At 43.4% G+C, this 15,024-nt stretch overlaps 1 protein-coding gene across 8 annotated transcripts in view; it reads left to right on the top strand.

Moving 5' to 3' along the window:
- SNX29 (sorting nexin 29) overlaps window positions 1–15,024 on the top strand; it is a 545,670-nt gene that overhangs the window by 257,935 nt on the left and 272,711 nt on the right. For all 8 annotated transcript variants that reach the window (XM_027117362.1, XM_027117360.1, XM_027117361.1 and 5 more), the window contains one exon: window positions 12,234–12,340. In XM_027117362.1, the coding sequence (XP_026973163.1) occupies window positions 12,234–12,340 (107 nt within the window). The remainder of the gene's footprint in view (window positions 1–12,233; window positions 12,341–15,024) is intronic.

The raw sequence follows: 15,024 nt of genomic DNA, 5'->3' as shown, positions 1-15,024 counted from the left end.
CCATCAGAGCCTCTGCTAGGCTGCATCACATGAGCAGGTGAAAATGTGGTTGGCGAAGGGTGTGATGACAGTTCTGGTTTTATGCACCAGCCATTCCCAGCTGTCCCTGTGCATGTGTTATATATTTAGATGATCCCTTGGAAGAGAGATGTGGCATCTACACAGGCGAGCAGATTTCTCTGGAAAGGCCTAGAGGAGATGGAAACTTCTAATGAAAAGACTTTCTGATTTGAAAAAGAAGGCAGGCTCTCACTTTATATTTGCCTTAAAAAAATTGTCATATCTTTAGTGCTTGGAGCGAGAATATAAAGTAGCTTGTATTCTTTTGTTTAATCCTCACAAGAGGTATTATTATCCCCTTTTACAGATGAGGAAACTGAGGCTCAGAGACTTGAAGTCATGTGCCTACGATCTCACTCTGCTTAGTGACAGAGCTAAGATTTGAATCCAGGGATGCACTTGGGTCTCTGTCCACACTTCTGTACTTCTGATCATGTATATAATTCTTTTTCTGTTAGAAAAACAGTATCCCTCTCGATCCCATGGTTCCCGGTCCTGTTCTTGAGGGATACAGACGAGCGTGCACCCCTTGGATAGATGTTGTTGGTGTGGATGTCACGTGTTAAGACATTGTTGGGTAACATTTTCTTAGCCTGGCTATCACGTGTCCCCTGATTTTAACCAGAGAATCATCTATCTGTGAGGTGACTGGGTGTATATCAAGTTTTTGGAGAATCAGGTTTCAGCGTTCTGGAGAGTTTGAAATTTATAGTTACCTGTGAGCAGGCAACCAAAAATGTGAGCATGTGTATGTTTGTGCGTGTGTGTGTGTGTGTGTGTTTGATGCATGTAGGGAAGTAGGTTTCCTCTGAGGTTTCAGCATGTGGCCTGGGAAGTCTGTCACGGGTGGAAATTGGTGACACAGTGGCCAGTAGGCTCAAGAGGTAGGGAGGCAGTGTGGTGAGTTGGGGAGAGCATGGGGCTTTGAAGTCAGGCAGACTGGGGTTTGTAGTACAGTGTTGTAAAAGAACCCACACCTCCGTTTCCTCATCGTTGCAGTGGAGATACCACACAGTGGTATTTCGAGCCGGATATGAAATGATATAAATCATCGGCTCATCGGGCTCCGTAAACAGTAGCTTTTCCGCTTTATTGCTGCCTGTAGATGTTCTGTCTGTGCTGCAGCCTGAGACCATAGCAGGGAGGTGGAAACTTTTCCGGCTCCAGTTGGGAGCGGCCATTCCTTTTCCATGCCACGATCTCTTGTCTGTTTCACCACCTTCTTCCCCAAGTACTATCGCCTGGCTTCTCATGGGAAACTCTAGGTTGAATCAAGGTTTCTCAGTTTGGGGGGACTCCCTTCCCCAAGGTCGAAATGAGCTGGCTAGCAGCCAAAGTTCATTGGTTGCCCCATCCCTAAAAAGCCTGGACGTGTTCAGCGATAACTCAGAAAGCCCTGGCAGAAGCTCTTCTGAGAGACGCCGGAAACTTGCTGCCCTGGTGACACCTGGTTCTGTGACGCTGGAGCCGTGCGGGGCTGGTGGCAGTGTTGGGTTCCCTCTGTCTGCTGTGTAACCTTGGGGCAGGGAGAGAAACCCCTCAACCTCTCCTTAGCGTTTGGGCCTCATGAATGCCTGCTGGACAAAGGTCTGAACCAGAGAGTGAACGAGTCTCCCTTAGTTACTCAGCTGCTGACGGGGCTGGGGCGGGAGCGTGCTGTGGGGGAAGGAACACGGGCTTGGGTTTCGTCCTGAACCTCCCCTTTGGTACCTGTCTGATCTTGGGCTAGCCCCTTAACGCCTTGGAAACTCATTTTCCTGGGTTAATAACATCTACCGTGCAGGTTTATTGTGAGAACAATACATGATATAATAATGTGCTCAGCAGCGTGCCTGGCGAGGCAGAAGCCCGGTAGAAGGATGACCCCAGCAGTAACATCATCTGTGCTCCTGGCTGCACACAGTGCTGAGTGCTTCGCCTGCATTGTGGTGTTCCACCCTGTGGTTCTTTGTGGTTGGGGCCTTTACTGTGACTATTTTGCAACAGGAGGAAACTCAGCTTTCAAAGGTGGGGTGGTCTCACCTAATTCTATGGTTCTTATCCGGATGCTCTTGTCTCCTAATTTTGTGTCTCCAACCCTGACCTCTCCCCTAAAGTCTAGACTCATGTGCTACTGCATTTTTGATATTACCTCTTAGACATGCTTGTATCAAACCTAGCTTGTCTGAGAACCAAACTCCTGGCGGTCACTCGCCCTGCTCTTTCCCCAGTCTCCCCGGCTCAGTCAGATGATGGTTCCATTCTGCAGGTTCCGGAGGCCAGAAATCTTGGTGTTACATTGACTCCTGTCTTCACCCAACCCCACATCAAATCTGACTTTTCTTTCTCGACCTCTTCTACTCCTTGTCACACCTGTTGCTGTCACCATGGTCCAGGCCAGCATCATCACCCCCTGCCTGGACCACTGCCGTAGCGCCCTAACCAGCTCTGTGCCCTGGATTCTCTCGGAAGAAGATGCTGCTACAAAGTTGGAGCACAGGAGGTGCCCTGGGGGCTAATGCCTATGAAATAGAAAGGGGACAGGCAGCACCGGGCCGGGAGAGCCTCAGGTTTGGGTGCAGATTTAACACAGTTTTGCCCACCCACCTTGTTGGGGAGCTCTGGGCAAAGACTGCTCATTAGAGGGGTCCCACATTGCCCCGAGGTACCTCTCTGTGCTCAGCCACTGGCTAGGGCTGCCCTGAAGGAGTAGCGCATCTGGAAGGGGCTGCAGCTGGTGGTTGTCAGCTAACTTCACTCCTTGCTGCTGGTAGAGCAGTGAGTTCTCCCTTGAAGGGAGACCTGAGCTGGGTACATCCCCAGCCACTACACCTCTTCTCCCAGCTTCCACAGTTGCCCCTTCATAGAGCCAGTAGAAGGATCTTTAAAAAAAATAGGTCTGATCATACCACCTTGTGTTCGGTCTTCCAGGGGCTTCCTGTTTTGCTCAGAATAAAATACTATAGCCTGCAAACCCCTGCCATCTCCTCTGTGGTCTCATTTCCTGTCGATCTCTTCCTCATGCATTATCCTTAAGCCACACTGGCCTTCCTACTGTTCCTGGAACACATTAGGCCTGTGCCTACCTCAGGACCTTTGCACTTGCCATTCTCAGGAATGCTCTCCCCCTCAGGGCTTTGCATGGCTCACTCCCCCACTTTATTCTGGTCTATGCTCAGATGGTACCTCCATGGTGAGGCCTTTCCTTATACTTTATATAATTAGTATTTCTCCACCACCATGCTTTAACCCTCCCAAAGCACATCTTACAGCCTGACATATTAAAGAGTTATTTTCTGACTCCTCCCACTAGAGTGTAAGCTTCATACTGGCATTCCCCACCGCCCCCCTCCCCGCCCCCATACATCCCTGTATTAAGTATCTAGTGTCTAGTGCCTGGCATGTAATGAATCTTAAGTAGCCAGTTGTTGAGTGAAAGGATGAAACACTTGCCCAAGGTCACTCACTGGTGAGTGGTGGGGCCAGACTTTGCACCTGGTATCTGTCTGATTGCAGAGCTCACGCTGCCTCATTCGCTGTGCTCTCCCCCTGCCTCAGCGAGTGCTTGGAGGACGGTAGATGCTGTTATTATTGAAGACTGTTTCCTTTGCTGGAACAAGTGTGGGTACCTGCTGTTTTGTAAGGATCACTGTCACCTTACCCAGGAGGAACTGTTCTCCTTTGGAACCTGCACGTGTCCCAGATTCCCATCACACCACACCCAGCCCCCTGTTATAGGACCCGGCACACCTCCTTTTGTGCATTAGAATGTTCAAGGGAACCATCTCTGAGTTTTAAATTGTTCTTTATCCTCTTTCACCACCAGCATCGCATACTGTTTGCATCCGGGTCAGGCTAAGCTTGTTCAAATTGAAAGCAGAACAGTAACCTTATCATACTGTTTGCCATGCTGCTTTCCATGGTATCTGAAGTTTTGCTTAAAATAATTTAGGCAAAACCCCCCATGTGTTCTCTGGTGCTTTGACTGCCAGTGAGACCAGCATAGCGTCTGCTTATTTCAGGTGACTTATCACAGACACCTCGGCAGGCAGCAAGGAGGTGAAGAACTGTGTCATGTTCCCTAAGTTTAAATGACCTGCTAGTGGCGCTAACAAACCCGCAGCTTTTCTGGAACATGACAGATAGTTCTGATTTACAGTCAGTGTCTTTGTGCTTCTATCAAACACCGTTTCAGTGTCTATTTGGATTTAAAGAGAGAAGGCTTATTATTTTTGCCAAATTTTTTCCACTTGGAGTCTAACTTCGATAATTATACCATCAAGGAAATAGCAGAGAAAACTGCTGACTACTCAGCGTATGTGCAGGTGAATGAAGTGTAGATGTTCCTGTGAATAATGTGGATATTCGCTAGGTTGCTTGGGTTATGGGGCATCCTGTGCTAGACAGATGATGTAGATAGCTTCACCTTTGGCACACGCCTCAGCTGGCCAGACTGAGTTCTGTATGGAGGCTCCAAAGTGCTGTGTAAGAGGAAGCAATATCATTGCTTTATTTATATGAGAACCCATTGTGTATGGATGTAGCTTTCAAATTTTGTTTAGCAAGTTAAATACAGCCCTTACCCTGTTTTGCTTTTGGACCTGTGTTTATGTTTTGGTCTTTTCAACACGGTCCCCTCCCCGCCCATCCTCCCGGGATAGGTTCCAAGAGCCCAGGGGATGCCTGAAACTGCCCATAGTACCACATCCCATATATGCTGTTTTTTTCCTGTAGTAATGGGCAGGTTGTACATACAGCATTGGATACTCTGCCCAAAGAGGTGAGTCACGTCCTGGACAGGACAGAGCAGGGTAGTGCAAGGTCTCACCATGCTACTGAGAATGGTGCATGATTTGAAACTTACAAATTATTTATTTCTGGAATTTTCCATTTAATATTTTTTGGACCACGGTTGACCACAGGTAACTGAAACCGGGGGGAAGTAAAATTGTAGATAAGGTGGGGGGTGACTACTATACAGCTTAAGTTTCTTATCCACAGTTGAAATATCTAACCATGTGGGTGAAAGTTTCTTTCTGTCCTGTTGGGGACCAGCAGCTGCCCTCTTCGTGCAGTGCTTGAGCAGGGCAGAAGGTCAAGTTCTGAACACTGTCAAAGTAACTCAAAATATGGACCGAGATTGTTAATGAAAAAATTTTAGGTTTACGATGGCATAGTCTTGTACTCTGGAATTCAGAGTGAGCTATTTTGGAAACGAATAGCGTTTCCTCCTGGGCTGTTAAGTTGTCTGTCTCTCTGTTCCAAGACTGATGGATCACTCTCAGGAAATAGGTATCTTAAAAGAACAACAACAGACTTGAAGTGTGATCAGTCACAAATGTTTGTATCGGTTGTTCAGATTTGACTTGCAGAATTCAATCACAGTTGATCCTCTCCAAGTTGATTGGTTTACTGGAGGATGTGCAGAGTGTGTGAAATGGGCTGTAAGCTGCCATTTTTGGCTCTCATGACTTGGCGTTACTCACACTTTTATTATGCTGTCTTCCTTGAACGCCTGAATGTTCTCTTGCTCCTGAAGCAGATGAAATCTTCTTGACTTGAAAATACACAAATCAGATGGTGGTGCTTGTACAAACTTCAGCTAAAGGGACAACTAACTTCTGGTGCCTCGCCACAGCTCACCTTGCCAGTAGAGAGGCGGGGAGCGTCTAACCGATGAGATGGCTCCCCTCACTTTCCTAATATTAATCTATAAGCTATAGAGATACATCTTTATCCATTCATATGTTGATGGACACTTAGGTTGCTTCCATATCTTGACAATTGTAAATAATGCTCCTATTTGTATCTTTTCAAATTAGTGTTTTCATTTTCTTCAGGTATATACCCAGTAATGGAATTGCTGGATCATATGGTAGTTCTATTTTTAATTTTTTTGAGGAACCTCCATACTGTTTTTCACAGAGGCTGCAGCAATATATATTCTTGCCGACATTTGTTATTTGTGGTGTCTTGATGATAGCCATTTTGATAGGTGTGAGGTGATGCTGCATTGTGGTTTTGATTTGCATTTCAGTGATGATTAGGAACGTTGAACATCTTTTTGTGTGCCTGTTTGCCATCTGTATATCTCTTTTTGAAAAATGTCTATTCAGGTCTTCTGACCATTTTAAAGTTGGGTGGTTGTTGTTGTTTGGTATTGAGTTGTATGAGCTGTTTATATATTTTGGATATATATCCAAATATATATATATATATATCCAAAGCCCCCTTTTGGTTATATTATTTGCAAATATTTTCTCCTATTCAGTAGGTTGTCTTTTTTGCTGTTGTTTATGGTTTCCTTTGCTGTGCAAAAGCTTTTAAGTTTAATTAGGTCCCATTTGCTTATCTTTGCTTTTGTTTCCTTTGCCTTAGGAGACGGATCGAAAAAAAATACCACTACAATTTATGTCAAGCAGTGTTCTGCCTATGTTTTCTTTTAGGAGTTTTATAGTTTCTGGTCTTACATTTAGTTCTTTAACTCATTTTGAATTTATTTTTGTGTATGGTGTGAGAAATGTTCTGATTTCATTCTTTTACATGTATCTGTCCAGTTTTCCCAGTACCAGTAATTGAAAAGACTGTCTTTTCCCCATTATATATTCTTGCCTCCTTTGTTGTAGATTAATTGACCAAAAGTGTGTGGGTTTATTTCTGGGCTCTCTCTTCTCCTCCATTGATCTATATGCTTGTTTTTATGCCAGTACTATACTGTTTTGATTGCTGTAGCTTTGTAGTCTTGTCTGAAATCAAGGAGTGTGATGCCTCCAGCTCTGTTCTTTCTCCAGATTGTTTTGGTTAAATGGGGTCTTTTGTATTTCCATACAAATTTTAGAAGTATTCGAGTTCTGTGAAGAATGCCATTGGTATTTTGATAGGGATTGCATTGAATCTGTAGATTGCCTTGGGTATTATGGTCATTTTAACAATACTAATTTTTTCAATCCATGAACACAGTGTATCTTTCTGTCTGTTTGTGTTGTCTTCAGTTTCTTTCATCAGTGTCTTAAAGTTTTCTGAGTACAGGTCTTTTACCTCCTTGGTTAGATTTATTCCTAGGTATTTTATTCTTTTTGATGTGATGGTAAATGGGATTGTTTTTTAAATTTGTCTTTCTTTATAGTTCATTATTAATGTAGAGAAATGCAACAGATTTCTGAATATTATTTTTATATCCTGTAACTTTACTGAGTTCATTAATGTGCTCTAGTCGTTTTTTTGGTGGTATCTTCAGGATTTGCTATGTATAGTATCATGTCATCAGCAAACAGTGCTGGTTTTACTTCTTCCTTTCCAATTTAGACTCCTTTTATTTCTTGTCTGATTGCCGTGGCTAGGACTTCCAACACTGTGCTGAATAAAAGTGGTGAGAGTGGGCATCTTTATCTTATTCCTGATCTTAGAGGAAATGCTTTCAGCCTTTCAGCTTTTTATTTAAAAATTTTAAAAAAATTATTTCACCAAATGAAATTGAGTTTAGTTTTTTAAAAAACTGAGCTTTTGTACATAGCCTTGTGGTAAAAGACCCGATACTCTAGCAACCATCTTTCCCCATTTCCCACTCCTCACAAGCAACTGCTTCAGACTTTTTAACTGATTGTTTTAGTAGTTACCTTCATATCTCTGAATAATGTGTGTCTATTGCCATTTGTTGATTTTTTAGTTGTAGGTGTTGTTTATTGATTTCTCACCGTGGAAGATGAAGGGTAGCATTCTCTGATCCTCCACGCCCTTGAACTGTGTACACACACAGACAGACATATACACGCACACACCCTCCAGCTGTCATATAGTCTAGCACAGTCATGTGCTCATTTTGGTTAGATCCATGATCCACGATTACATTATTATGACTCTGAAAATGCTCTCTACAGTTGAGCCATGAGATACATGGTTAGTATTTTTGGACAACTTGTAAATTTCTTTGAAGTTAATACTTATCTGTTTTTTGTTTTTTAAATTTTATGGGTATTCTGCATACTTATCACTAATTCAACTTCAGAATTTCCCTCAGTTATATAAATCTCAGTGTTTTCAAACACTTGAGTCATCAGTGGCATCCTGAGGCAGTCTCTCCTGGGGTCCTCTGACCTGTAGCTGGAAGAAGCCTGACTACTCCGTGGGCCTGTACTCTCCAATTCACTCCTCCTTTATTGAGATATAATTCATATATTATACAGTTCACCCCTTTAAAGTGCACAGTTCAGTGGTTTTGGTATATTCACAAGGTTGTGCAACCATCATTTTCTGTTTCCAGAACATTTTTTATCACCCCAGAAAGAAACCTGATACTCATTAGCAATCACTCCCCATCACTCCTTCCTCCCAGCCCTTGGAAATCAATACCACTCTGGACATTTCATGGAATCATGCAGTATGAGGCCTTTCACTTAACATCACGTGTGGCTTTTTTCACTTAACATCATGTTTTCAAGGTTCATCCATGTTGTGGCATGTGTCAGTACTTCATTCCTTTTTAAAGCTGAATAGTAACCCGTTGTATGGGCATACCACACTTTGTTTATCCGTTTATCCATGATGGCCTGCAGGTTCTTCCCACTTTGGTTATCATTAAGAATTTTCTCAAACTCACTTTTGTGTTGGATCTCCTATATCTTGGCATCTCTGTCTTCCTCTTCCTGGATTTCTTCTCTTCTTTGGGTGGGAGGTAAAATTTTTGAGAGGTTGCATGTCTGTAAATGCCTTTACCCGCTTCTCACATCGTTTGGCTTTGTAGATCATTCCAGGTTGGAAATAATTCCATTCAGGACATTGAAGATCATTGTTTTCTAGCTTACAGTGATGCTGTTCAGAAATCCTATGCCATTTCTGATTTTTTTTATCCTTTGTAAAACTTCTGCTTCCACTCCAGGAGTTTGTACCCTCTCCTCTTTGTCTCCTGTGTTGTGGAATTTCACTGTGAGCACGTGAGCATCGCTTATCATCAAGCTTATCCTCAGTACAGCTCTTCAGCTTCAACACTCATGTCTGGTGGTTCTGGGACATTTCTTGAATTGTATCTTTGACTTCCTCCTCTCTGAGTTATTTTTTCTTTCTTGAGCTCTTCTCATTTGGTAATTCTTGATTTCCTTTTTTGTTCTCCATTTTGTCATCCTCTGGCTCTGTTCTCTAGAAATTTCTTTACCGTCTATCCCTTATACGTGGTGTTCCATTTTTGCTGTCATAGTTTTGCTTTCCAAAGGGCTTTTATACATTCTGTGTGTTCTTTTCAAGTGTCTCCCTCTTCCCGTTTCTCAACTGCACCTTCTCCTCTCTCTCTGGGAGTATTACCGGTAGTTTGCTTTTGAAACGTTCTTCTCACTTAATAATTTTTCTTTCCTACATGTTGATTTCTCTATTTGTGTATTCTGGTCCCTGTCTTTTATCTTAGGTGCTTGCCTCAAATGTAAGGTGATTTCTGGCTGTCTTGTCAGATGTAGGAGTGGCGCACTAAAACACTGATGGAGGGGCTGTGCCATTTTCCCGGAAAACCCCCCACATTGAGCCCTTTCCTCTTTGGCTGGTAGATTCCTAGGAAATTACTTTCTGTTCCCTTGCTTAGAGGTATATGCCTGATGCCTGCTGCTCTGGGAGTGGGGAGGGAAGAAGAATGGCAAAACTTCAAAAGTTCGGTGTGTATTATTTTGACCTCTGTTTTTAGTAAGACACCCCTACCTTCAACTCAGGTGCAGCTACTGGTTTTTTTGGGGTTTTTTTTTTAACCTTTTCTGGAGAATAAACCCCTAGTCTTCTGCTAGTTACTTCTTAAGGCAGACTTTTATCCCTTCTTTGGACTTTAGCTGGTGTTCACTTCCGCTTCTAGAAGTGTCTTGTGTTAGCAGTTTATGCAAGTTGTTCACTTTAATCAGATTGTGTTTTGCAGTTGCCCACTTGTAGCTGAGAATGAAATTTTCTCAGGTCTGTCAGGTTCCTCACCAGTTACCTACCTTCTTCTCAGCTTCTAACATTTTGTTGTGTTGTTTTCTCTCTCATTCTCTTTTTCTTTAAGGGTGGTGCCTTTAGAAGGAATTATTTTTAATTGGTATTTTAATGAGATTTTGAGAGGTTGTGAATGTAAATTAACATGTTCAATCTGTCAACTTAAACAGGTTGTTACTGGGTCACTCCTTGCAGTAGTGGCTGGAGCTATAGTCACTGCTGGGATGGAAACCACTTAGGGTTTTATTCCAGTATGTTCTGTGTCGTCACTCAGGGGCCTTGCTACCTCCGGGGCCCTGACCAGCCGTGGCCTGATGGAGGCTCCGTGAAGGGCTGAAGGTGGAGCCAGTGGTCAGTTCAGGCCCAGCAGCGAGTCCCATTGTTGCTCAGCTTTTCCCCGTGTTGACTTCTCCCTCAGTGCCTGACCAGAGCCCGTGTCTCTCGAATCCCAGTCGCTGGGGGGCTCACCTTAGCTTCCTGTTCTGCCTCACTGCCGTCTCATCACACTTGACGGGGCAGCCAGGAATCTCATCTCAGGACACACAGGCATCTACATCTGCATCCCTGATGCTTGTTTTCAGACGTGGGGTGAATCCATAGTCACACTACTGGGTCTTAACTGCTCGTGCAGGAGTTCTCCACTGCTCTCCTTCTACTTATCTTGGAATTATCTGGCTCTTTCCCAGTTTTTATCTTTTTACTCTTCTCTACAAAGTGAGCATATGTGGGTATATACCTGATAGTAGAAACAATGCCCATGGGCATCTACTGTGCTCTTATTTTTTTTTTTGAAGTATAGTTGATTTACAATGTTGTGTTAGCTTCAAGTGTACAGCAAAGTGATTCAGTTATACATATATATATATATTTTTCAGATTCTTTTCCATAATAGGTTATCACAGTTCCTTGTGCTATACAGTAGGTCCTTGTTGTTTACCTATTTTATATAAAGTAGTGTGTATCTGTTAAACCCAAATTCCCAATTTATCCTTCCCCTCCTTTCCCCTTTGGTAACCATAAATTGGTTTTCTTTGTCTGTGAGTCTATTTCTGTTTTGTAAATAAGTTCATTTGTATCACTTTTTAAGATTCCATACGTAAGTGATATCATATGGTATTTGTCTTTCTCTGTCTGATTTACTTTACTTAGTATGATAATGTCTAGGTCCATCCATGTTGCTGCAAATGGCATTATTTCATTCTTTTTTATGGCTGAGTAGTATTCCATTATGTATATGTACCACATCTTCTTTATCCATTCATCTGTCAGTGGACACTTAGGTTGCTTCCATGTTTTGGCTATTGTAAATCATGCTGCTATGAACATGGGGGTGCATGTATCTTTTCAAATTAAAGTTTTCTCCGGATATATGTAACTCGTGTTTTTGGCTCATACAGCTTAATATAAAAAAAACAAACAACCCAATCAAAAAATGGGCAGAAGACCTAAATAGACATTTCTCTGAAGAAGACATATAGATGGTCAACAGGCATGTGAAAAGATGCTCAATATCACTAATCATTAGAGAAATGCAAATCAAAACTACAATGAGGTATCACTTCACACCAGTCAAAATGGCCAGCATTAAAAAGTCTACAAGCAATAAATGCTGGAGAGGGTGTGGAGAAAAGGGAACCCTCCTCCACCGTTGGTGGGAATGTAAATTGGTGCAGCCACTATGGAAAAGGGTATGGAGGTTCCTTAAAATACTGTGCTAATTCTTGTGCTGACCTGAAAGTCAGTATCTCAGAAGATGTCTTTGCATTGTCATTGTGCATTGGTTTTAGAGTTTTTCCAGAAGATTCCTTGGTTCTAAATATAATCTGAGCCCCATTACCATTTCACTTCAGGCTCTAGGCAGGCGCTATCTCCTGGAAAACTTTTTTGTTGGAGAAAAAGAAATTTGACCAGTATAAAAGATGTAAGTGTAGGCTCTTATATTTGCCAAAACATTGTCTGTTTTCCCCTGAAATGGAAAGTAGCTATAGGATTGTTCCCCAGACTGCTGTGCATCTGTCTCTAGGACAGTTATTGCTGTTCTTAAATACAGCTTACCATTTGATTTATTGTACTTCTGTGAAAATGATGCAATGCTGAAGTAATTAGTAATTGTGATCTTTTTTTTCTCCTTTAACAAGAGCTTTCTCTCTGGAGAAGCCATTTGGAAAAGAAGATTTTTTTTTTTTTTCAAATGGGAGAATTATTTTTGATTACTGTTACAATACTTATGGAATGTCTTTCTTTTCCTAAAGTTGTACCAAATCTTTGGAATGTCGATGGAGAAGTTACAGTTACGGACCAGAAGCCGGGAGAAGTTGCCGAGGAACTAGCCAGCTCCTATGAAAGAAAGCTCATTGAGGTAAGGGTGGCAGAGTCCGCGTTTACTCCCGACATTGGCTGCTTTGGAGATTGTCAGACAGAGGCCCAGCCTGTTAAACAGATGTCAGCAAAACAAGCAGTCACACACTCCGCCTCCCACAAACAAAACACAAAATGGTAAAACCATTGCAGTTGATAGAGAAAAGTAAGAAAGACGTGGTTCTTTGAAAAATATCATTTAATTAGAAACCTGTGGCAAGGAGATAAGAGAGAAAACGTGAAAAATAAGAAAACAGCTGTACCCTTGGGTTTGGAGAATATTCAAAACAGAAGAGAATATCACATACAACTTTGTGCTGAGAAATGGGGAAATAGGGATGAGATGGACTGTTTTCTAGGCTCGCATTCAGTATCAAAATTCATTGAAGATGAGGCAGGCTACCTGAAGGGACCAAAAAAATCTGTGGAAGAAAGTTATAAAAGTTAAGAAAGAACTGTATCCCAAGAAGGCAGCAAGCCTGGATGGTTCTATGGTGATTTTCAGGGCACCCTTCAAGGTGTATACAAAAAGCCCTTCACTATTTATATTTTCTTAGAGCATTTTTTATCTATATCTGTACCTTGGTTCAAGTGTGTATCACTCCAGTATAAAAAATCTGACAGAGATAGCAGAAACAAGAAAAGTATAGACTGGTAGCGTTTGTGCATGGATACGTAACAATTCCAGAAAGGTATCGCTCTGTCAAATTCAGTCATATATTAAAGGAACAACATATATAAAAAGTTAAAATGTATTTAGGATTTCTAGGATGGTTTAACATTAGGAAATTCATCCATCAAGTCCACCCATTAATAAATCAAAGGAGAAAAACCGGATATTTATCTTGATAGGTACCAAAATGTCCATTTGGTAACACTCATCATCGATATCTGATAAAATATTCTCGGTACATGAAGAATAAAGGTCCTTTTTTGGTATGATCAGATGCTTTTGTCAGAAACCATTAATTATCACCATACTCAATGGTAAAGCTGGGAGAGTAAGTTTTTGATTAGGTAACTAATATATATACAGGCGTGTGTATGTGTCGTGGTGATCCAGTGGTGGTAGTATTTATTACAAGTCATGTATGTTTGTGTACATACACACATAAAAGTATACACCTATACTTAGTACTTTCTAAATCTTCTACAGTGAGTAAGTTTTATTTTTGGAATCAGAAAAACACCCACAGTTGCCGTGGAGACGTGCCTGACCTGGGGTGGGCTTCAGGGGTAGGGCCTTTGAGGAGCAGCCCCTGAGCTCATTCCGGTTCAGGCTGCCATCCTTGTGGTCTGTTTCCTCTGTCTCTAAATGACCTCGGAAGAAGGGAGCTGACTTTAGAAGCAACTTGAGTTCTAACTCAGGTGAGCTCAAGGGAAAGCAAGCCAAGGTCTCAGCCAAACAGGCGACTGGGTGAAGAGTTAAAAACCGGGGTGGGAGGGCCTGGGCACGGGGGAGGTGGTCCCTGCAGCGTCTCTGCCCACCACTCTGCCCATCCGTGGACCTTCATTCAGAGGGATCACGAGACCAGAGTTGGCTGTGGCAGAAAGCCTGGGTGGAGAGGGGAGCGGGCCCCTTACCCTCAGAACTGTGACAATCCTAGTGGACTCCGGGTCTCTGGATGGCAGAGACTCTTTCGTCACTGTATTCTCAGTGACTGTTGACAGGCGATGAATTTAGCTAAATAGCCCTTGAGTGAAAGTCTTTGAAATTCTCCTGGGACAGGGGTGGCTCTGCTTTGCTGAATGAAGGAAGGGCTGCTGAGCTAGGAAGGGTGAAGGGTTCTTACCAGAGTGAAAGGGGGTTGGGAGCTTCTGTCCCTTCAGGAGAACCAGGGCAAGGTGTCCACTTGTAAGGATGTGGTCAGACCCGCACAGCTTAGAGACCAGTGCTCGTGTCCCTGGATTCCTTTGGGTGCCGGGCCTGGGGCAGCGATCTGGGGGATTGACATGCTCGTCAGAAACTCGGAGGGGCTTGGGAGGAAGGGACTGGCTGCTTGACCCACTGAGGAAACACTGTAGTTCATTCTTGGGCCGGCTGCTTGGTTGGTTGGTTGGTTCATTCAGTGTTGGTTGGGTGCCCTGTCAGTACCAACTTTTTTTTTTGTTTTTTTGTGGTACACGGGCCTCTCACTGTTGTGGCCTCTCCCATTGTGGAGCACAGGCTCCAGACGCGCAGGCTCAGCGGCCATGGCTCACGGGCCCAGCCGCTCCGCGGCATGTGGGATCTTCCCGGACCGGGGCACGAACCCGTGTCCCCTGCATCGGCAGGCAGACTCTCAACCACTGCGCCACCAGGGAAGCCCCCACCACCCATTTTGACCATGAGAAAGCCTCACCACCTCACTGCACTCCAGCTGCGATGTGCGGGGAAGATCCAGGTGTGATGTGAAGTTACTGTCGGATCCCCTTGCATCGTTGCTCTTGTTGCCTGCAAGAGAGGTAGGGGTTGAACTCCCACGTCAGGGTAAAAGACTCTCTTGCCAGCCTTAAGCCTTCTTTCACGTCCTTCTGTGATCCTCTTACGCTGGGAGCAGTGGAGTCGATGGCTGTAGTCAGCAAGCTGGGAGAGAGGTGAGGTTGAAGCAGAGATGGTCCTCCAGTGGCATTTACTACGCCGCACTGATTTTTCATTCTGTTTTTGTTTGCAGAGTGAGATCCTGTCAGTGATCTCTCATCTCT

This window comes from Aethalodelphis obliquidens, unplaced genomic scaffold (assembly GCF_003676395.1).
Source record: "Aethalodelphis obliquidens isolate GAN/ISIS:26980383/991018 unplaced genomic scaffold, ASM367639v1 scaffold18, whole genome shotgun sequence".
Taxonomy (NCBI): domain Eukaryota; kingdom Metazoa; phylum Chordata; class Mammalia; order Artiodactyla; family Delphinidae; genus Aethalodelphis; species Aethalodelphis obliquidens.
Note: the sequence above shows the minus strand (reverse complement) of the source record. Positions and strands in the feature narration are given on the sequence as shown.